At 40.1% G+C, this 20360-nt stretch overlaps 4 protein-coding genes across 4 annotated transcripts in view; 2 read left to right on the top strand and 2 right to left on the bottom strand.

The window, feature by feature from the left end:
- Positions 1–445: 445 nt before the first annotated feature.
- LOC135467660 (leucine-rich repeat-containing protein 57-like) lies at positions 446–3878 on the bottom strand. The gene is made up of 5 exons (XM_064745452.1): positions 3759–3878; positions 2708–2843; positions 1387–1655; positions 950–1135; positions 446–576 (listed from the first exon to the last, which is right to left on the bottom strand). The coding sequence occupies exons 1-5, from the start codon at positions 3840–3842 to the stop codon at positions 535–537; spliced, it is 717 nt and encodes a 238-aa protein (XP_064601522.1). The 5' UTR covers positions 3843–3878; the 3' UTR covers positions 446–534.
- A 57-nt stretch (positions 3879–3935) lies between these two features.
- Positions 3936–12274, top strand: LOC135468823 (cancer-related nucleoside-triphosphatase homolog). Its single transcript, XM_064747264.1, has 5 exons — positions 3936–4070; positions 7417–7579; positions 7894–7999; positions 10786–10983; positions 11633–12274. The coding sequence occupies exons 1-5, from the start codon at positions 4022–4024 to the stop codon at positions 11705–11707; spliced, it is 591 nt and encodes a 196-aa protein (XP_064603334.1). The 5' UTR covers positions 3936–4021; the 3' UTR covers positions 11708–12274.
- A 4439-nt stretch (positions 12275–16713) lies between these two features.
- On the bottom strand, positions 16714–18307 carry LOC135468372 (phosphatidate cytidylyltransferase, mitochondrial-like). Its single transcript, XM_064746589.1, has one exon. The coding sequence runs from the start codon at positions 18162–18164 to the stop codon at positions 17049–17051; it is 1116 nt and encodes a 371-aa protein (XP_064602659.1). The 5' UTR covers positions 18165–18307; the 3' UTR covers positions 16714–17048.
- A 1763-nt stretch (positions 18308–20070) lies between these two features.
- The window catches only part of LOC135466143 (threonine aspartase 1-like), a 9532-nt gene continuing 9242 nt past the window's right edge, over positions 20071–20360 (top strand). The window contains 1 exon segment of the mRNA XM_064743514.1: positions 20071–20221. Within this exon segment, the coding sequence (XP_064599584.1) occupies positions 20188–20221 (34 nt within the window). The 5' untranslated portion in view covers positions 20071–20187.

The following is a 20360-nucleotide window of genomic DNA, read 5'->3' as shown; positions in this document are numbered from 1 at the left end:
CAATCTTCAATCCCTGCATGTTGAGTTCATGATCGCCATGAAATCAGGAATGTCTGGTTGTTGTCTACCTATAGGGGCTAAATGGAATACTGATGTACAGACATGGCAATCAGCTGTCGCAATTATGCGTAAGTGAATTTCCACTGGAGCAATCTCAAGCTCACTGTCTACAACTGCTGCAAATTTCTACCCAGATGGATCTGCCTATATTGGGCAAAATCTCCTCCATATGTCAACAGAATGCTTCTGCCCTGGCTGTGTCAATTGGTCAGAATTCGACACGTTCCAAGATTGCCTGTCTGTGAGTCAGTCGGCAGGAAATTTGAGACTAGACTTCAGTTCATATGAGTTTAATACACTCTTATACCACATTCACACAAGGTTACAGTGAGTGAAAACTATCCACAAAACATCTCCTGATGATGATAAAAATTTGATAAAAATTAGAGTATATATGTGGTGAGTGCAAAAAGCCCAGATATTAAGGTTGATTTTCGAGTCTTTGTGAATACATACAAGGCTGAATTTCTATAATCAGTTGAACTTCTTCTTTGTGGCTGTGAACCTCTCCATGTACTGTCAACAAAAGGAAAACAAAACAAAATATTCACAGGCTTCCACACTTTTTAAGCATATGCATTTTATACCCTGCTCACCACAAGCAAAACAAAAATAAAACAATAAAAGCTGAATGGAAAAAAAATAACAAATTTCTTTCTGATTTCAAACATTAGAATATCACAGCTTTCAGGGAGAATGTTATTAAAATCCTAATTAAGAGCAATACACTTGTATAATGAGGTTGTGACTTCAAAACCTGACGTGGGTAATTTTATCTCATCAAAATGCACAATACCAACATATAAGTATGAATCACATGTAAATTAAGGAATGTGAAGACTTATTAAATTGTATGGTACATGTACAAATGTATATTACAAAGGCTTACATCATCATATCCCTCCAAATTGTGGAATGCCTTCAAGTCAAACACATTTCCCTCAACTGCCAGCAGGGCTATTTGGGAGTCTCTCATAATCTTTGGGGTGAAGGCAGTCACCTCCAGGCAGTTCTCCTCTACCCTCAATACCTTCAGGCGGGGGCAGTCAGCGATAGACTCAGGTAAACTGGAAATCTGAACAGAAAGTAGAGCGTGGAGAAAATAAGCCACAGAAATCCTATTAAAATGATGATGGCATAACTTTCCAATTCAGAAGAAATAATGCATACATGCATGTAAATTAAATGATATCCTGGTCTTACTTAAAAGTTTTCTTCAATGGACAGCATCTTCCTTACAAGCATTTCTCATCTTTTTGGTGTCTTTAATTATTTTGTGATATTTGGAAAGATAAATATGTGAGCATTGAAGAGATAAATATTTACCTGGTTTTGATTTAAATTGAGCTCAATGGTATGAAGATCCTTAACATCTTCTGACACTTGTGTGATTTTATTGCGGGATAGGTCAACTAAATCTAAATTAGTAAGACCACAAAGTTGAGAGGGGAATTTTAACAGACGATTTCCAGAGAGATTGATATTTCTCAAATGTTTTAATTTAGAGAAAGAATTTGGCAAGGTTGTAATACTGTTTCTCTCAAGGTTCAGAGTTTCCAATTTTGTTAGATTTCCCATTTCTTCTGGTAAGTTACCTGCAAAGAAAAGTAAAAGAGATGTTTTCAGAAGAAGTGCATGGTAAATAAGAACAAACAACATTCTACACAACATTGATAAGTGTTACACTGTCAATTAACCTATAGTTCAAAACAAATTTATATTAATTACATTTGTTGAAAATGAACACATATGCTTTTTTGCTTTTTCATTTAACGATGAATGTTATACTTCATTTTATTTACTCCAGGCCAATTTTATGTTTGTGAGCTTGCCAACATACAGAGACTACAAGGTTACCTTAAACTGAATATAAAACTACTTGACCCAAGGTGGACACAAGCAAATCTGCTTTCACCATCTCAGTCAGATGCGATCCAGTAATGATTTCAATCATGTCAAGCTTTCTCTTCAACATAACTGTCATTATATCCTCCTTGTTTCAGAACTTTGCTTAACGTTAGATATTGTCTGAAAGTGCTTTCAGAGGAGCACAGAGACAAGCAAGGGAGATAATCAGACTTTCTTAAACTGGCTAGTCTGGAATTCAGTCCTGTCTTTTGAGTCAATATTTGCATTCTTGAGAGAATTACAAAAAAAAAAAAAAATTACAACAGTTTGTACATTCACTTACAAGTGATAAACAAAGACTTGTTTGTATTGTAAGTTTATATTAATATTCTAGACCCAAACATACTAACATCAGGGGCCTCCTTGGCTCAGTTGGTTAATGCGCTAACGCAGGGTAATGACCCAGGAGCCTCTCACTAAAGCGGTCGCTGTGAGTTCAAGGCCAGTTCATGCTGGCTTCCTCTCCAGCCGTACGTGGGAAGATCTTGCAGCAACCTGCGGATGGTCATTGGTTTCTCCCGGGGTCTGCCTGGTTTCCTCCCACCATAATGCTGGCCGCCATTGTATAAGTGAAATATTCCTGAGTATGGCGTAAAACACCAATCAAATAAATAAATACTAACATCAAGCTAGCCTTATAGAAGTGCATACAATAATAGCTGTGCAATATACAGGCCTACGCATACATGTGCCCATTTCCTGTGAAAATAAATTCAGTTGCTTGTAAAATGGAACTTACTGAGTTTGTTATCAGCCATTGAAAAGCTTTTGAGCTGAGCATAGTTGCCAATAGTCAATGGAATTAGTAATATTTTATTCTCTGACAAATCAAGGGTCCTTAAGTTCTTTGTCAGCCGACTCAGATCCTCTGGAAACTACAACAAAAAGAAAGAGTCAGTTAATGACACCATAGTCAGAGAGATTGCTAAATATAAGACTGAAGTGTTGGGCACTCTTGGTGTTAAATTAGGAATTTTAGGCCTCTCAGTCTCCACTGTTCATGGGTGGAGGAAACCAGAGTATCAGTAACCAAGGTTAATCACCGATCTATTGCAAGTTACTGACAAACTCTTCCGTCTGTGACAATGTGTGCCATATAGACTAGTGTGCTATATTCAGGGATGACAAGTGGTCTTCAACAAACATATGCATGTATGAAGACTTTCTAAAGAGTCTTATAGTCTTTGTGCACTATACACTGTCACCAAGGCCTCATAAACAATGTGGGGCACTGTCATATAAGTGCAATACTGTTAAATACGCATTTAACTCCAATTATTTCCTTACTGCTTTCTCCTTGTTGTCATGTTGGGGAAGGGTTTTATGTTTTATTTTTTTGAAAGATTTTGAAGGTTGAAACATTCATGGCCAAAGATTCAGTTTATCACCACTGTTCCAACCTGTTTTTATGAGCCTAGGGTATAGGGCATAGTATGATAGGTCTAGTATAAGCACGGGCGATCTACTGATTTAAGTTTAGCTGTTTTTTTTTTTAGTTTTTTTTTTTGTTTTTTTTTTTAATTATGCGCTAAACGTTTGTTTCGGTGAAATCTGAAGTGCCCTAATACAAGTTCTGATTACGTCGTGTCTGTGTAAATTTTTAAAGTTTCGCCAAACCATAGGCCAACCTTACGAAAAACTCATCCAAAATGTGAAATTCGGCTTGGAATTAGAAGGTGAAGATAACAGAGACATGGACTGCATCTATCATCACAGCGAGAGAGCCCTCAGCAAACCTGCAAAGAGCATGGTAAATAGCAACTTGTCAGAAAAGTGTAAGGCTCATATACCTCTTTCAAACCTGATTTAGATAGCTGACATGCTCCGGTCTTTTCGGCAGTGTCAAGATGCTGCTTTACATTTGAATTTCCCATGATAACCCTTCTACCTGTGAGGCATCTGTCAAAAATAAAACCCTAGTTTCCGTCACACTGCGCATGCGTATGTCATATGAAGCTGTCAACTTCCGGCTACCTTCCACACGTGGAGTGATCGTTATGAGGTTAAAAATTAACTGTTTTATGCTCTCGGCGAAGTGCATGGGTAGTTAAATATGGCAACAGGATTTCCATCCAGACACGTTCTTTTAACTGGACCGCCAGGTTAGCCGTATTTAGCATAACATTGCCGTTGTTAGATGTAGAAACAGGGACTACAACTGCAAGATGCATTCACACCACACCTATGGATTCTCCCTTTCTCTCACGGGAGCTCCTATCTATACTTGTACTGCGTATGTGTTGAGAGATCAAACTTGGGTACAGCTAAGCTTAGTTGAGAGCGCCTGTGCTCAGGCGTATTTCTCCTTCCTGCAGAAATATTGTGAAAGATCAAAGTATCATATACTGTTTCATCAAATGAAGAGTTTGTTGATAACTAAATAAAGAACAAAGGTAAAAAGCAATATATATCAAGATAGTATCATGGTGATCTGATCTCAGTGGCTCGAGTCGTGCATGTATATCTGCTATAACAGTTACGGGCACAAAGGCTGACCTACTGTAAATCTTCAACCTTTTCAACCACCAAAGCACTTTTTCAGTAGATCAAGGTTATGCATACAATTATTACAAAAATGATGCTAAAAATGATTTTTTTGTGTCATTAAAGCTGAACAGGTTATTTCTCTGCACACCATAGTTCTCTCAGAATGTTTCAAAATATTGTCTGCATAGGCAGTAAAAAGGTTAAAGAATTAGCTTGGGTAGGCCTGCATAATAATATAATAATAATAATATCTTTATTTTCAGAGAGTAACAAACTCAGTCAATGTGACAGTATTGATCTTCCCTGAGGCCCTCCATTCACTCACACAACCACTCGGCAGTCACACGGGTTATTGAAATAAAAATAAAAAAAAATAATAAAATAGCCACAGAGTATGACAAGCTTTTCTTAAGTTGTTCTATGTGGGGAAGAGGAATTTTTACTTCATTGCTTGTACATCATCTTAGTTCATGATGGGGATTTTCTCTGATTGGGAACAACTTTTTCATAGAGTCAGGATAGTGGTCAGTTAAGGATTTGTAAACAGTGACATTTTTTTCGGTATAAGATAATTTCATGTATAGTCTTTAAGGTTAACATTTCAAAAGTTTCAGCTGATGATTTATTGTTATGTTTGTGTAGGATAAGTTTTGCAGCACTTTTTTGAAGTTTGTATACTCAAGTAGGCCATTGGAACAGCTGCCCCAAATAGGGACAGCGTACATGAAATGAGGAAGGATATAACTGTTATAAAACAATAGTCTTGTTTTAAAGGGAAGAAAAGGCTTATGCCCGGCCAGTATTGACATTAGCTTAGACACAATACTGCCCACTGAGTTAACGTGATTGCCATGAAAATGTACGGTCTATATGCAGGCCAAAAAGCTTCAGATTTTGTACATTTTCAATTGTGTGGCCATTGACCGTAATATTTAGTGAACGCTGATGACAGTTGTTTAATTTCTGGATAGTTCCAATAAGGATGGACTTTGTGTTGGACACATTAAGAAGCGTTTTATTTTCAAAGCACCACTGATTAATAAGTTCCATATTTTGGATGAGGATTTGAAAGCGTTGTACATTGTGGCGTCATCAGCATAAAACGCAAAGTCATGGCTGGAAACGTTTAAACAACAATCATTTAAGTATATTATGAATAGCAAAGTGCCAAAGAATAGAAACCTGGGGTACTCCTGATTTGACATTCAGAGATGAACTTGTTATTGATATTAACTTTTTGTGATCGACATTCGAGGTATATATTTAATTTTTTATCTGATGGTCAGTACTGTCAAAAGCCTTTCTAAAGTCGATCATGACGGAACTTACAGTTTTGTCATCGTCTATTGCTTTAAACCAATTTTCGGACATTTTGGTAAGAACATTGAAACAGGAATGCTGGAGGGGTGGGGGGGGGGGGACCAGATTGGTTGTTGTTTAACAGATTGTTGTTGGAGATGAACTCATAGAGATAATTATGTGCATGGTGTTGTAGAATTTTTGACAGCACAGGTAAGATGGAGATAGGTCTGAAGTTCTCAGCCTTGTTGGAAGGACTGGATTTGTGTAATGGTATAATCCTTGATTCGTTCCAGCTTTGCGGAAATATAGCTGTAGAAATACTGAGGTTGAGGATTTTTGTAATAGCAGAAGCAATCATGATGGCACTTGATTTCAGGAAGTGAGGACTAATCCCATCTAAGTCTGCGCCTTTTGTTGTATCAAGGTTGAGGAGATAGGTATATACATCGATCTCTGTAATAGGAGGGATTGAAAACGTGTTACTTGCTGGTTTTCTTTCAGAGATAAATTTAGATAGTTTTTTAAGTGTGGAGGTTGGATCAACTGTTGTGTCAGGAATGAGATTGACAGCAGCTTTGACAAAGAATTTATTCAGTTGCTTAGTCACTGCTTCAGGATCCTGAGGTTTATTACTTTTGCCATCAGACTGCAAGTGAATGGGGACAGATAGATTTGAACTGGGGAGAGCTTTTGAGTGATTTTCCAGGGGTTTCTTCGCTTGTCATTATGTATTGCTTCAGTACCAAAATCATGCTTTGCTTTGTGAATTAGAGTGTTAACATTGTTCCTTAGCCATTTCGATTTTGGTGGATCAAGGTTTCATGTTGTAGACTTTTTCACATTTATTGCATTAAGTACTTCTTCATTTAACCACTCAGGTTGCTTCTCTCCTTTTACTCGTTTAGTCATAATTAGGGCATGGTTATTGATGACATTTATGAATGACCGAGTCCATTGACTACTGGCAGAATTGGGGTCTGTGCAGGTGTCAATGAATGACCAGTCATCTGCAAGGAGTTCACTACAGAATGAGTTTGGAACAAAGTTTTTCATTGCTCTGTATGTGATGGCTTTGTGAAAATCTGATTTACGTTTGAAGTTACATTTCCATGCCATATGGCAAGAAGGTCACTTGAATTAAGGTCTTGCTTGTTGTGAAAGTAGACGTTTTGTTGGTCTGTTGAATATATATGGTCAATTAAAATCTTAGTTTGTTGTGTAATTCGAGTTGGGCTGGATATCGGTTGGGTAAGGGTGAAGGATTCTGTACATGCTAACCACTTAGGAGGTACTTTTTCTTCTAGGTTAATGTTGAAATCTCCAAGTAGAATGATTATTTTTTCTTCCGAATATACAGTCTCAAGTATTATTCAGAATCGGGTATCCATGTGGCAGGCGCATTAGGGGGTCTGTAAACAAAACTGAGGATGAAAGGTTTGGAATTGGGTAGTTGAATTTCTAGCCATATGATTTCAAGAGAGCATGTGTAAATGTGCTAGAATGTTGATATTTTCATTTTGTTCAGTTCATGTATGACATTTTATGACTGTTTTTCAGAATCTGTGTTAAACATTTAATATGTCTTGACTTCGTTTTCACTGAAAGTTAATCAGTAAGTAATTAAAGTGTTACATCATAATATTTCACCTTTCCATGCAGGTGTGGGTAAGACAACTTTAGTGCGAAAAGCCTGCCAGTTACTCAAAGATGAGTCTTATCCAATCAAAGGCTTTTACACCGAAGAAGTGAGGAAAGATGGGCATAGGATTGGATTTGATGTGGTCACATTAGACAACCAGCGAGGAAAACTTGCAAGACTCAGGTCAGTCTCTGCATGAGATTGGTGTTTAACACCACACTTTGTAAGTATATTTCATTAATAGTCCTACTGTTGTGGTTGGGGTCATGGATGCTGGAAATCAGACAAAGATCAATACATATACATGCATGTAGAGGATTTTACTCAAGTAGAAGTCACCCTATGGTTCATTCAAGTGGTTTGGCTATAAATGTACCAGTATGGAGAATGCTATTTTAATAAAATCTTCAATTAATACGATAGTGTGTAGTTGGGATCAGAGCCTAAATTTTGTAGTTATATAAGTCTTATAAGTATGTTGCTGAATTTTATTTCAGTGAAAGCACTTACGGCTTGGCTGGAAGACGGGAGTGTAGAGTTGGCCAGTATTCAGTGGATGTGCCGTCATTTGAGTGCACAGCTCTTCCTTCACTGCAGCTTCAGGTTAGTCCTGTCTGTATGAGAGGATTCAAGTAGGCAGTGTAAGTCTGGGAGGCATCAAGTAGGCAGTGTACGTCTGAGAGGATTCAAGTAGGCAGTGTAAGTCTGGGAGGCATCAAGTAGGCAGTGTATGTCTGAGAGGATTCAAGTAGGCAGTGTACGTCTGAGAGGCATCAAGTAGGCAGTGTACGTCTGAGAGACATCAAGTAGGTAGTGTACGTCTGAGAGGATTCAAGTAGGCAGTGTATGTAGGAGAGGCATCAAGTAGGCAGTGTATGTCTGAGAGGATTAAAGTAGGCAGTGTACGTCTGGGAGGCATCAAGTAGGCAGTCTATGTCTGAGAGGATTAAAGTAGGCAGTGTACGTCTGGGAGGCATCAAGTAGGCAGTGTACGTATGAGAGGCATCAAGTAGGCAGTCTACGTCTGAGAGGATTCAAGTAGGCAGTGTACGTAGGTGAGGCATCAAGTAGGCAGTGTATGTCTGAGAGGATTAAAGTAGGCAGTGTACGTCTGGGAGGCATCCAGTAGGCAGTGTACATCTGAGAGACATCAAGTAGGCAGTGTACGTCTGAGAGGATTCAAGTAGGCAGTGTACGTCTGAGAGGATTCAAGTAAGCAGTCTACGTCTGAGTGGATCCAAGTAAGCAGTGTACGTCTGAGAGGATCCAAGTAGGCAGTGTACGTCTGGGAGACATCAAGTAGGCAGTATATGTCTGAGAGACATCAAGTAGGCAGTATACGTCTGGGAGGATTCAAGTAGGCAGTGTACGTCTGGGAGGATTCAAGTAGGCAGTGTATGTCTGAGAGGCATCAAGGAGGCAGTGTACGTCTGGGAGGATTCAAGTAGGCAGTGTATGTCTGAGAGACATCAAGTAGGCAGTATACGTCTGGGAGGATTCAAGTAGGCAGTGTACGTCTGAGAGGCATCAAGGAGGCAGTGTATGTCTGAGAGACATCAAGTAGGCAGTATACGTCTGGGAGGATTCAAGTAGGCAGTGTACGTCTGAGAGGATTCAAGTAGGCAGTGTATGTCTGAGAGGCATCAAGGAGGCAGTGTACGTCTGAGAGGCATCAAGTAGGCAGTCTACGTCTGAGAGGATTCAAGTAGGCAGTGTACGCCTGAGAGGATTCAAGTAGGCAGTGTATGTCTGAGAGGCATCAAGTAGGCAGTTTACGTCTGAGAGACATCAAGTAGGTAGTGTACGACTGAGAGGATCCAAGTAAGCAGTGTACGTCGGAGAGGATCCAAGTAGGCAGCGTACGTAGGAGAGGCATCGAGTAGGCAGTCTGCGTCTGAGAGACATCAAGTAGGCAGTCTACGTCTGAGAGGATTCAAGTAGGCAGTGTACGTAGGAGAGGCATCAAGTAGGCAGTGTACGTCTGAGAGACATCAAGTAGGCAGTGTACGTCTGAGAGGATCCAAGTAAGCAGTGTATGTCTGATAGGATTCCATTAGGCAGTGTATGTCTGAGAAGCATTAAGTAGGCAGTGTATGTCTGAGAGGCATCAAGTAGGCAGTGTATGTCTGAGAGGCATCAAGTAGGCAGTGTATGTCTGAGAGGCATCAAGTAGGCAGTGTACGTCTGAAAGGATTCAAGTAGGCAGTGTACGTCTGAGAGGCATCAAGTAGGCAGTGTATGTCTGAAAGGATTCAAGTAGGCAGTGTACGTTTGAGAGGCATCAAGTAGGCAGTGTACGTCTGAGACGATTCAAGTAAGCAGTCTAAGTCTGAGAGGATTCACGTAAGCAGTGTATGTCCGAGAGGCATCAAGTAGGCAGTGTATGTCCGAGAGGCATCAAGTAGGCAGTGTATGTCTGAGAGGCATCAAGTAGGCAGTGTATGTCCGAGAGGCATCAAGTAGGCAGCGTACGTCTGAGAGGCATCAAGTAGGCAGTGTATGTCCGAGAGGCATCAAGTAGGCAGCGTACGTCTGAGAGGCATCAAGTAGGCAGCGTACGTCTGAGAGGCATCAAGTAGGCAGTGTACGTCTGAGAGGCATCAAGTAGGCAGTGTACGTCTGAGAGGATTCAAGTAAGCCGTATAAATGTGACTCTAAAGAGACTTCTGGTTCAGGTACATGTAGGCCCTATGTCTCTGACTTGCTTCACTTAGGCACTGTACGTGTCTAAGAAAACGTTCTTCACAAGGGCCTATGATATCTGAAAGACATACTTCAGGTAATCTCTATATGTATTTGAGAGGATCAGCTGGCAGACTGCTCCAGGAATTAACAGTACCAGTATTGAATCATTTGTATATGACGAGGTGACCCTGTTGGGGTTGAACCATTGATCTTCCACCAACAGACCAAAGAAAAATTCCCTCTATCCTAGAAGTTGATAGCTTTTGTATTTCACACTGTTACATTCACCCCCTCTTTAAACCTGTCAAGTCCTTGTGGGCAGTGACTTGAAACCACCAGTATGTACTCTCAAAAAGACTGTACCTTAGCTACCCCAACTCACTCTACTTGTGATGTAGCACCAATTGCGACAGCGGGTCCCTGTTTGAGACTGAACCATCTGCCTTTCAGTTTGAGTTTGAGTCCACATTTCTTCCACTATACTGGAGGTAAATAGTGGTGATTTTCCGCTCTGTTGTATGTAGGCCTATTTACAGTATTACATGTATGTACAGTTACAACCAGGATGGCGATTGTATAAAAATTTAGCAGAATTCTTAGCAGATTAGCAGAATTATTTATCTCAACTTTGCTAGCATGATAAAGCATGATTTACTACTTCAAGCTTAATGAATTTATGATTATTTTATCATCTTTATTTTCAGAAGGAAACTGATAAGGTTGTGTGTGCAGTGGATGAAATAGGAAAGATGGAATTGTTCAGTTCAGAGTTTGTTCATATAGTTCGCCATCTGTTTGATAACCCTAAATACGCCATCATAGCAACTCTTCCGATACAGAGAGGAAGACCTATTACCATGGTCGAAGAAATACGCAACAGGAAAGATGTGACACTGTTCAATGTAAGTATGATGCTTGTACTGAACATTTCACATAAAAGAAAAAAATTAAGAAGCACAAATTCAGGGGTGGACATTCTTGTTGAATGCAATGTGGCCATGTGGCCATGGAGAAGGGTGAAACTAAGAATAAAGCACACCTTTGGACAGTGGGCACTCTTACCTTCTGTATTCTGTACTATATTCAAGTTTGTTTGGTAAAGATGTTTTTTTGCTTTTTTTCTTTGCAATGTTGGACCAGCCATCAGAGAAATTCCCTACAGCCCAGTAGTAGATAGTGCTTATATATTGCCCTGTTACATTCACTCTCAGTTTTCTTAGTCAGGTTCTCATGACTACCCAGGAAAAGAGACTCAAACACACAGGGTCCACCAATGTATCATAAGCCAACCCCCAAGCAACCCCATTGGTAAAGATGGGATTACCAGCTGAGGATTTGAACTAGCAATCTCTGGGCTTGGAGTCCACACTTCTACCACTAGACTAAAGGGAAATTCCCTCCAGCCAGGAGGTAGATAAGGCTTATTAGTCACCCTTTTACATTGGTTTACATAAAAATTTCACTGTTTTATTTATAGATACAATGATGGAGTTAAGGCTAAATCGGTGTCTCCCTTTTCTTAATGAGCCAACACATCCTTGTATTTTACAGGTTTCCAAACCAAACAGAGACAGCATCCTGGAGGATATTGTGAATGTTCTCAGAACAGCATTTGATCAACCTTAAAGGAAGTTTAGTTAAAGTATTGCACTTGCCTTGTGTTCTTTCTTCTGGCAACAGTTCTAATATTATACTAATATCAAGTCATGTGTACTGTTATCAAGGGAGAAAAGTGTCCAGTAAAATTGTTAGGTTGTCTTATGTACATGTAAGAGCAAAGGCAAGTCTAATCATATGCATTTAATAACCAAGGACGGCCATTTCCATACTTCTTGACATGACCTGCCTCAGCATATTCCAGCATATGTTAGAAATTCTGCACGTAACACATTGCTGTACATTGGAACTATATCTGGATATTATTTCTCACATTACTGTAAGACTTCGCAGCAAGATTTAGTCAGTTGTCTCTCTCGACTGTGGTTGGAGTGAAGGGTGCTTCAGACAATTTGGAGAGTTGGACATTCCCAGCATTCTATTTTCCAGAAAAAGTTGCTTGAATCAGTGATGTTTTCTCTTGATTGGCATTATGTCACTTCCAGATAGTTTTATTTCATTTTGAATAGAATCCTCTATAAAAATGCTAGAATAAACATTGTTGTTTACTCCAGTCGGTAAGCATATAGCACTGTAGGTTTGGATTGCCTTTATTTATTTATTTGATTGCTGTTGTACAGCACATGCAATTTTTTGTTTATACGATGCAAGTTTTATGAATTGAGGAAGCAGCAGTGCCTGGCAAAAACCACTGACCATAAACAAGTTACTGACAAGCCTTCCCATGATGTACAGCATATTGGTGGAAGATGTGTGGAGCTCTATGAATGTAATCTTGTACGAACAGTGTAGCGATAGAAATCAACAAATTCCCTGTCCAAGGACAGGTTTTGAACCTGCACCTCGTGGGTCCTAGAAATTGAAAGACAAGAGACTGTAACCATTAGACCATGGCCTGTGCCTTGATTGTTTTTAGCCATTGCTGTATCAAGAAGGTCGGTTGATCATCAAGTCCTACCTGGTTTAAATGATAGGCATGTATTAAGCATGAGGATTGCAAACACTTACCGGTAAATACAGTACAGATTCCCTGTTCATGGTGCCTAGCTGGGACAGACATCGATTTTAAACCCAGACTGTACAAAGCTTTAACCGAGACTTGTCAGGGTGGCACATTAAGGATGCATTGGGTGCTCCTGTGCACTCTAACTCCAAACCTGCTAGTCAAACAGCAGAATGTGTGGTGCAAGCTGACAGTCTCTGAATACAAAGTTCAAATTATTGGTGTGAATTCATCCACATGATATACTTATTTTGTTGGGTTTTGAAGCAGTAATCAAAGAATATTCCACTTATATGATGATGGTCAGTGTAGTACAGAGTTGGAGTTCCTGAGAAAACCAGCACCCTATGACAAATACTTGATTAACTTTTCACATTGTCACTGGCAGAACAAGCTAATTGTCCTACTGGTATCCAGCAGTACAACTGTCCTATTGGTATTCAGCAGTACAACTGTCCTATTGGTATCCAGCAGTACAACTGTCCTACTGGCATCCAGCAGTACAACTGTCATATTGGTAGCCAGCAGTACAACTGCTACTGATATCCAGCAGTACAACTGTCGTATTGGTATCCAGCAGTACAACTGTCCTATTGGTATCCAGCAGTACAACTGTCCTACTGGCATCCAGCAGTACAACTGTCGTATTGGTAGCCAGCAGTACAACTGTCCTACTGATATCCAGCAGTACAACTGTCGTATTGGTATCCAGCAGTACAACTGTCCTATTGGTATCCAGCAGTACAACTGTCGTACTGGCATCCAGCAGTACAACTGTCGTACTGGCATCCAGCAGTACAACTGTCGTATTGGTAGCCAGCAGTACAACTGTCCTACTGATATCCAGCAGTACAACTGTCGTATTGGTATCCAGCAGTACAACTGTCCTATTGGTATCCAGCAGTACAACTGTCCTACTGGCATCCAGCAGTACAACTGTCGTATTGGTAGCCAGCAGTACAACTGTCCTACTGATATCCAGCAGTACAACTGTCCTATTGGTATCCAGCAGTACAACTGTCCTACTGGCATCCAGCAGTACAACTGTCGTATTGGTAGCCAGCAGTACAACTGTCCTATTGGTATCCAGCAGTACAACTGTCCTACTGGCATCCAGCAGTACAACTGTCGTATTGGTAGCCAGCAGTACAACTGTCCTACTGATATCCAGCAGTACAACTGTCCTATTGGTATCCAGCAGTACAACTGTCCTACTGGCATCCAGCAGTACAACTGTCGTATTGGTAGCCAGCAGTACAACTGTCCTATTGGTATCCAGCAGTACAACTGTCCTACTGGCATCCAGCAGTACAACTGTCGTATTGGTAGCCAGCATTACAACTGTCCTATTGGTATCCAGCAGTACAACTGTCCTACTGGCATCCAACAGTACATCTGTCCTATTGGTATCCAGCAGTACAACTATTATGTATTTATTTGCTTGGTGTCTAGCACCACACTACAGAATAGTTACTCATACACCAGTAAACCAGAGTGCCCGGAGGTCAGCTATTGACCTTTGGAAAGTTACTGACAGTTCAAACTATTCAAAGTGATGATATGCCCACCATATTGGTGGAAAGTAAAGGGTTTACTATAAATGCTAAATTTCACCAAGGCCCTATGAACAATGAGAGCTGAGCAGTAGTGACCGGCCCGGATAGCACAGTCGGTAGAGCGTCCGCTTCGGGACCGGTAGATCCAGGATCAATCCTTGATCGAGTCACACCTAAGACTTTAAAAGAGGAAGTTGTAACTTCCTCGCTTGGCGTTCAGCATGAAGAGGATAGTGCAACGACTGGTTGACCCGTATAAGTATAATGGCTCGGGCGGGGCGGCTTGCTTGCCTTCGGTAAGTCGTCTCAGTGAGGCAGCACTAAATAAAAGAGCGGTGGAAATCCGTCCTGCAACAAGGAGGCACATTACACGTACATGCACCCTAATGATTCCTTCGTCGTCATATGACTGAAAAATTGTTGAGAACGACGTTAAACCCCAAGCACTCACTCACTCACTGAGCAGTAGTGTCCAAGCCTATCATCCATATACAACTATATTATGCATTTGGCACAGGATTAAACATAAAATGTACTGGTATGTAATTGAGGACATAAAACCCCTGTAATTGGTGGAAAATGGGCATTAATACAAACTGAAATCCTGCCAATTTAGTTAAATCAGAATCTGTAATATTTTCAACGGCATGAAGGTGCGACTTAATAGCTACCTTGATAGCAGAGAGGAATTTACCATCCAATTCAGAAATTAAGACACTTAGACAAATTGTTATCAAGCGATGTTAGAACGTACATCAAGACGTCAGTAAAAAATAAACCAGAAGTTGGTATCCATAAAGATACTTTGTGATGTTACTCTGTTAACTTTTATATGCCTCTTAAAAAATTTAAGACATAAATATCAGAAATGAAGTCTAAAGCCATCAGTAGGCAAGCTTTTTTCTCCACTTTCAACTAACATAGTTGTTGTTACTGTAATGTCATACCCTAAGTGTCGCAAGCCCAATAACACAAGTGGAATGCTCCAACTACATGATTCAGCTACTTGTCTTGAAATCAACATTAAGGTAAATGTTAATGGTGGTATCTCAAAAACAGAACAATACTATGATGGGGGCATTCCATTGTTGATGCTCTACGCTAAATCACCATAAATTCTACCATTCACAACTTTAGTGACTGGTGTATAATAGAATTGATGTGAAGGAAAATATCAAGGGAGGCTTCTCAAAATGTACTACCTGTATTGAGCTCCCGTTTTGCATACATGTAAAGCGCAATGATACAAGGGGTGCGGGACGGGTGTTCCACTGTTGATGCCATGTGTGTTTGTTAAGCTGAAACCTTCCCTTCACGCATCTATAGGTGAGATCTTTGGGAGGTTTGTTACCAGATCTTAGGGGTATAAGGTTTCGGACAGATACTGTTGATTTATCCTGTCCATGCAGATGGGAAACTATGCTGTAAATGTGTTCTCTCTCTTTTGTCACGAGCAATAGTGATTATTAATTTATCAGATTTAGGTTTAATGTCATACTCGAAGTTATTCCACTTGTCAGATTTATGGGTGGAGAAAACCAAACAGCCCACAGGAAAACACCTTTTCCCCATGTATCTGACAAATCACCTAACCTAAGAAAGCTGCAATGAACCAGTGCAAACAGGAGTGAGATGCTAGTATCATCATGCTGCACAAGATGGTTCACTTAATGCTCGATTTGGAATGCGAGATTGAGTGCACATTCGCAAGCAATTGCCAAATTTTATGATGATAAACCCCACCCTCCACCAAGAAAACAAAATGTATGGCACCTACATCAGTTACATGTATTCACCTGGCAGGTAAGAACACTGGTAATGGCAAGTGCTTATAATAAAGAAGTGATACTGGCCTCATTGGCTGCTCCTAATCACTTATGATTCTACTGACAGTCTAGATTTACAGCTTTCTCCTTCAACATAATTCTCAATAATGTCTGTTGTCAGAAACAACTGAGTTATAGGCCTTGTTACAAATGTTCCCGCTGGCCTTCAGTTTTGACCCAGCTCTAATCAATCTCTGCAGATGCCTCAAACCTCCTCACTCAATTACATCTGTTTGCTGGGAGAGGGGCAGTGTGCGCCACCCACAGGAATACTCCTGGGGACCCCTGTCTAATGTAAGGAATGCATGACAAGAAATATTTCTGAATTTCTTTTGCTGGAGGGTAAGACAGATGGATCTCAAAGTGAAAATGTTTGAAGTGATAGGTTCCCAAACTTGAGCAGCTTCCGTTGCAGCCGTATTTACTTCAGCTGGGTAGAAGCTCTTGTTGATTAAATCTGTGGGAAAAACTTGAGCCAGTGTCGTCCAAGTTTTGGCCATTTCAATCCATGTGTCTTACACCATACTCAAGAATCACCGTTGTAAGGATAAAGCAAAACACCACTGTCATTACAGACTTTCATTTTTTTGACTGAATTCTTTGGAGTATAAATCTGACAATCATATGAAATTTTTGTAAGGAAAGAATCTATTGAATCTGAATGCTCTGACATTCCCTGAGAAGTTGTTTACTGTAGAAATTCATCATATACAACAGTATATACATTACACCATTGGGCACGACTAATTTAATACACAGCCCACAATCTTATGATTCCCCAACCCTCTAATCCCCTCCTCTCCCCCCAGAATCACTAATTCACCTGGCAAGTACGAAACATTGGTAATGGCAAGTGTTTATAATACAGAAGTGATACTTCAGGTAATGAGAAAATGTAGCAACCGAAACCTTTCAAATTTCTTTCCTGTATGCTTGCATGCAACAAACTGTTATCTACTGAACTTCTATATTTTGTTTGAACCTTTCACCATTTTCTTCAACTTTTTACAACTGTATACTATGGATTTCTTCAGGCCTGCTGTGAAGATAGTTTTAATGCTCTGTGATCTACTGGATTTCCGGACAATTTCCTCAATACTTTTGGCCACATACTCGTCACATTGACTACTATGTGCAAAGCTGCGAATGACTTCTTCAGTGTCGTAATAGCGACCACTCACATTGCGCACAGCGACCAGATTCATCTGAACCATTTTGGGAAGCAAATTTAGATGATGATATTGGACAGCATGATTAGGATATTGTTCCAGGAAACCTTTACTCTTGTTCCAAAATATATGTTCTTCATTGTCAAGAATGTTTTCATAGAGTTTACGAAATCGTTCTACATTTGGCCTCACAATATTAGAAACTTTGTTCCTGTCTTCACCAATAACCATTCGAAAGTCTCCATTGTAAGAGAGTCCTGCAATGGTTGTGTAGAGGTCAATTTCTGAAAACTCATCAGGTAGAAGCAACAAAGCAGCATGCACGGCACTCTTCAAATTAATATCCAGTGCTGCTATAAGTGAACTTTTAGATGGAGCTTTCAGCATCTTCACTGGTTTATGAAGCCTACCACTCACATACAGTGTTTCCCAGTCCAGAAGATCAATTTCTAGTTTATCTGTTCCAATAACACCATACTTTATCAAGCGACCTTCACATGGCACTAAGGTGTTAAAATAAACCCCTGCTCCATACTGGCTCTGTACCCTGTTAATATACCGTGGCCCAAAGTATTTCAGAAAAGAATAATGTTTTCCGTTCACTTTGATATTTTCACGATGCCAGGACACAGGATCGTCAACTGCTATAATAAAATCTATCATGTTTTGGGAGAAGTCCTTATGGCCTTCTTGTTGAAACACTCCTGATCCATAAGCAAAAGCCATTTGCATTTGTCCAGGCAGATGGCTAAGAATACGATGTAAAGGCGACTCCACCAGGTGAGCACTGGTGGATTTTCTCTCTGAAAGATAACTGCTGAAAAGTTGAACCTGTCTCACACCAAGTGGGAAAAGTTTACACCAGCTCTCTTTTTTGAAAACTCTACTCAACCGTATGGATGCAGAGGCCATGGCTTGTTTTGTCTCAGACAGCTGTAGTCTCAGACTAGAAGCACTGCAGAGTTAAGTCACTGCTCTTTGTCTTTGTAGAATACACCCATACTGTTTACAGACTGGCTCCTCAGCGTTTCCAGTTGTCGCTTTCCTCTTCTCAATAAATATTCAACATGAAGGACATCTGTCTTCTTCAGATGCGAATTTTTCTTGAATTCCTCACGTATGTAACTACAGAAACCAGGTCGCTTTTCTGTTGCTCTCAGAAACTGCTTGTACAGACTTAAAACTTGTACCTGCAGTTGACTGTACTTTGGCATCTTCTGTTCAAGATTCAATGTGATTCAATTGTTATCTCCGGCGCAATACACAACAGAGACCTGAAAAGATCAATTTGATAATATTCAAGTTCACCATCAATTTGATTATGTTTTTACTGCAGCTGCACATGTATTTCCATCTCTTAACTTGATCTATCTCAACAGACAAAAAATGACAGTGTTTCTAGAGGGTTTCCCCACTGTGCCTATTCAAAGCTTACAGATTATCCCTGCTAATTAGTTGGACAGTGTGAGTTGTAAAATTTAGGCTGCTGTAAAATAGAGGATTAGGCATCAGTTTATTGAAGAATCTGCTTTTGAGAAGCAAGTCAAAGACACACTGCCAATCTTCAGATCACTGATACCTACTGACCAAGAATTGGGTCTAAATTTTAGCACATGCAAAGTCTAAATGCCCAATTGGCAAATTTTCTAACTACATAATAACTAAAATTCCCCATCTTCAGGAGGTACCTGCTTTATTTTGATTGTTGTTTAATGCAATACTCAAAAACTTTTTCACTTAATACAATAACGACCAGTATGTTATGGGTTCAGAACAAAGGTGAGCCATGATCAAGTTGACAAGTTTGGCAAGTTGTCTGGTTATTCTGGCAAGCTTTTCCTTGTGTGGCATATATGTTGTAATCAAATTGGTGCAAGTCAAGTAGCCTATCTCCAGCAAACTTCATGTGAGAATTGCCTTAACAAGAAAGCACTATCGACCAAGGCCATCCGATCATTGGAAACTGGGGAATGTTGAAAAGGCAGTTGTACAGACTAGCTTGATGTTTATGTTAGTAAGTGAGACCCATCTCAGATGTTCATTTCTGGCAAGCTGGTTCCTGGATGTCATTCTACCACGTGCAACAACCTGAGCTTAAAATCTCCATGCTTGAATATTCGCAATGTGACCTATAGTCATTGCTTTATTTTTGGCACATACAAATCAAAGGCACTGTTATCCTAAAACCATCCTCCTAATATTAACTATCTATCTGGGTGACCAAATAATTTGCAAGAATTTGAGTCTGACTTATCAGGATCTCCTTCACTTCAACCATGTCAACTGTCATTGCCATCTGATATGTCCGATGATCAGCTCACTTCATTTCAGTCCTCACTTCATGGAAATTCCCAGTCACTTACTATTTTAATTGAGTGTATCAATATTAAATACAGAAACCACGTTCTCAACGATGACAGATACTATCTCAATCCTTTAAGACATAAGTTGCACAAGGACAATGTTTCACAACAGCAGAACCTCCACTCACGCCTTGATGTTGGAAGATCGGTTTGCCGTTGTCGTTATCTCGGCGCATTGCCGGTTAATACAAATTTCAAAATCTTACTGCTGTAATAAAAAACGACCATACAAATTCCATACAATAGATATAAAAGAAAAATCAGTGTGTTCAGAGACAAAGTAAAATTTTCAGTGTTAATTCAAAAGCGGAGGTGCCAGTCCTATGAGAAAGAAGTATGCGTGAGTGAGAAGCCAACAACCTTCCTGGTAGTGTTTTTCCAATCTTCGTGCTACGCGACAGCTTTGCACCCACCGAAGCCAAGGCGCGCTATTACACGCGCGGCTACTACAAAAAATTGTTTACAGCCTGAAAAGTTCTTGTCACTTCATTCCAGTGTGCCTGTCACGTTTTATTCAAGTGAAAAATAGAGATTGCTGTATTATTTACCGTAGTCTTGTGCAGTCTTGCTCCATGGCTAACAAGGCTGTGATTATGGTGCATGCAGGTAAACTATGGAGATAAAGTTAGAGAAGGTTTGAGAGGAGATGGCCTATAAGTCTGTAATGAATTACACGTTCAAGTTTTATGCTATCGATAGGCTAGAGAGGAGATAGCCCTACATCATGGGTGCCTGTATCGGTGTG

The sequence above is a fragment of the Liolophura sinensis genome, chromosome 6, assembly GCF_032854445.1.
Source record: "Liolophura sinensis isolate JHLJ2023 chromosome 6, CUHK_Ljap_v2, whole genome shotgun sequence".
NCBI classification, from domain to species: domain Eukaryota; kingdom Metazoa; phylum Mollusca; class Polyplacophora; order Chitonida; family Chitonidae; genus Liolophura; species Liolophura sinensis.
Note: the sequence above shows the minus strand (reverse complement) of the source record. Positions and strands in the feature narration are given on the sequence as shown.

Bases quoted from the DNA above. Each gene is read 5' to 3' on its own strand.
- LOC135467660 (XM_064745452.1), bottom strand. From the start codon at position 3,842: ATGGGAAATTCAAATGTAAAGCAGCATCTTGACACTGCCGAAAAGACC. The intron at 2,844-3,758 runs GTATATGAGCCT...TTTTTGTTGTAG, and splicing joins CTAAATCAGGTTTGAAAGAG to TTTCCAGAGGATCTGAGTCG. The intron at 1,656-2,707 runs GTAAGTTCCATT...TTTTCTTTGCAG, and splicing joins AATGGCTGATAACAAACTCA to GTAACTTACCAGAAGAAATG.
- LOC135468823 (XM_064747264.1), top strand. From the start codon at position 4,022: ATGGCAACAGGATTTCCATCCAGACACGTTCTTTTAACTGGACCGCCA. The intron at 7,580-7,893 runs GTCAGTCTCTGC...ATTTTATTTCAG, and splicing joins GGAAAACTTGCAAGACTCAG to TGAAAGCACTTACGGCTTGG. The intron at 10,984-11,632 runs GTAAGTATGATG...TGTATTTTACAG, and splicing joins AAGATGTGACACTGTTCAAT to GTTTCCAAACCAAACAGAGA.
- LOC135468372 (XM_064746589.1), bottom strand. From the start codon at position 18,164: ATGGCCTCTGCATCCATACGGTTGAGTAGAGTTTTCAAAAAAGAGAGC.